Source organism: Gymnoscopelus braueri (genome assembly GCF_963280865.1).
Source record: "Gymnoscopelus braueri genome assembly, chromosome: 13".
In the NCBI taxonomy this organism is placed as follows: domain Eukaryota; kingdom Metazoa; phylum Chordata; class Actinopteri; order Myctophiformes; family Myctophidae; genus Gymnoscopelus; species Gymnoscopelus braueri.
In genome coordinates, this window is record NC_137615.1 from 49,064,719 (window position 1) to 49,066,388 (window position 1,670).

Consider the following 1,670-nt stretch of genomic DNA (forward strand, 5'->3'; position numbering starts at 1 on the left):
ATAATTTGTGTCGTTTTATTATACGAATATAAAGAATAAATAGCAGTTCTCTTAATTTACATGATAAAACAACAGCACGCCGATATACAGATGCATCAACCGCAAAATATAAAAACAACAACAGTAAACCCACTTTGAATCTGAGGTCGCTTTTCCGTCGTCCATAATAGGAGAACAGCAAGTCCTTATTGTTATATGGCGCTATGCGCGCCATCTCCATAAATACAAAATATATAACCAACATTTTTCCACAAATAAAAGTAGACTCTGGTTACACTTAATACTGACACTGTACAAGAAGCTATATATATAATAAACAATGGCACCTCCTCATATACATAAAATACATTCCTACACTCTGTAGTGCATATGAAAAATGAAAAATCCCCCCCAAAAAAGTAATGAGCTTAATTTCTTCTTATACAAATGGTTCCTTGAGGGGAAGGGTTCCAAATGGACCCTTGCAGGTCTGTAACTCTGACAGTGTGCAGAATGGAACCAAATGGACCCTTACGGGTCCATTTGGTTCCATTCTGCGCACTGTCAGAGTTATTGGGTCCTTGAAATTGAGGTGACTGGAATAGTGGGCACCATCACTGTTAAGTAAGAATTTGGAAAAATGGTCTGACGTAGGCTATACAAAATGTTAACATGCTCAAACATTTTGACATTTAAGGCCTAATATTTCTACAATTGCAACAAATTGCTACCAGCCATTATGGGCATAAACAATAAGTTGAAGGGTACATTTAGGTCTGATGATAATGATGTACCATGCATGTTCAAATCATGTATACTCCATTTTCCATTTTACATTGTATAAAAGAAAATAGCCAATATAAAGGGATAGTTCACCCCCAAAATGACTGATATCTATCTATCAATTAGTCACCCCATGGAGACTTGAATTCATGGATATATTTTTTTGGTTTTTGTCGGATTCCTAAGGCAATATTTTGATGACTGACAGCGGTTCCGGTAGGAGACACAAAGAGTCTCCTTTGCGTCTAGAGTTACATACAGTGGCCGAACACAGTATTGTGGGTCATCTTTAGATCCCATATTCTGAGAGGACATTGAGCCCTCGTTGGCTAAAGGACCAGCCAATGAGGAAAAAGTCACGCAAAAGTCAGGACTACCGAAAAAGTCGGGACTAGCGAGTGTAGATGTAGACCAGGTTTTGCAACCTGGTAAAAAAAGGCAGTCTAATTTGAACATGAGCACTTGCAGTCCGTGATGATGGGGTACTGCACCGGTATCCACGCGCACCTCAGCCCACCCCCTGCCGCGGAGGCTTTCCTCTGCAGATGCACGCACCGCCACCGCAGTATGGTGACGTGCGTGGAGCCTGCGGGCTTGCACAGCATGCCCTCCGGCACGGAGCACGACCGGCGGCTCAGGCAGCTGCCGGAGCGCACGAAGCGCGGCCAGAAGCGCGCGCCCAGGTCGCTCCAGGTGTAGACCAGCGGGCAGAAGGAGTAGGCCCACAGCCACTGCTGCAGCCGCCGCTTCAGCTTCTTGCTGGGCTTGTGCTTTGCCTTGCCGCCGACGCCGATGCCGAGCTGCACGTCAAAGTCCACCGCCTTGATCTCCTTGGGCATCAGTGGGAACTGTATGGGCAGTGGGGTGGGAAAGTAACGGGTTACATGGTACTCCGAGTACTGAACTGA

The 1,670-nt window shown here is 45.2% G+C and overlaps 1 protein-coding gene across 1 annotated transcript in view; it reads right to left on the minus strand.

Moving 5' to 3' along the window:
* Positions 1-565: 565 nt before the first annotated feature.
* Positions 566-1,670, minus strand: part of LOC308098687 (noggin-1-like) — a 3,088-nt gene continuing 1,983 nt past the window's right edge. The window contains exon 2 of the mRNA XM_080447100.1: positions 566-1,610. Within this exon, the coding sequence (XP_080303226.1) occupies positions 1,206-1,610 (405 nt within the window). The 3' untranslated portion in view covers positions 566-1,205. The remainder of the gene's footprint in view (positions 1,611-1,670) is intronic.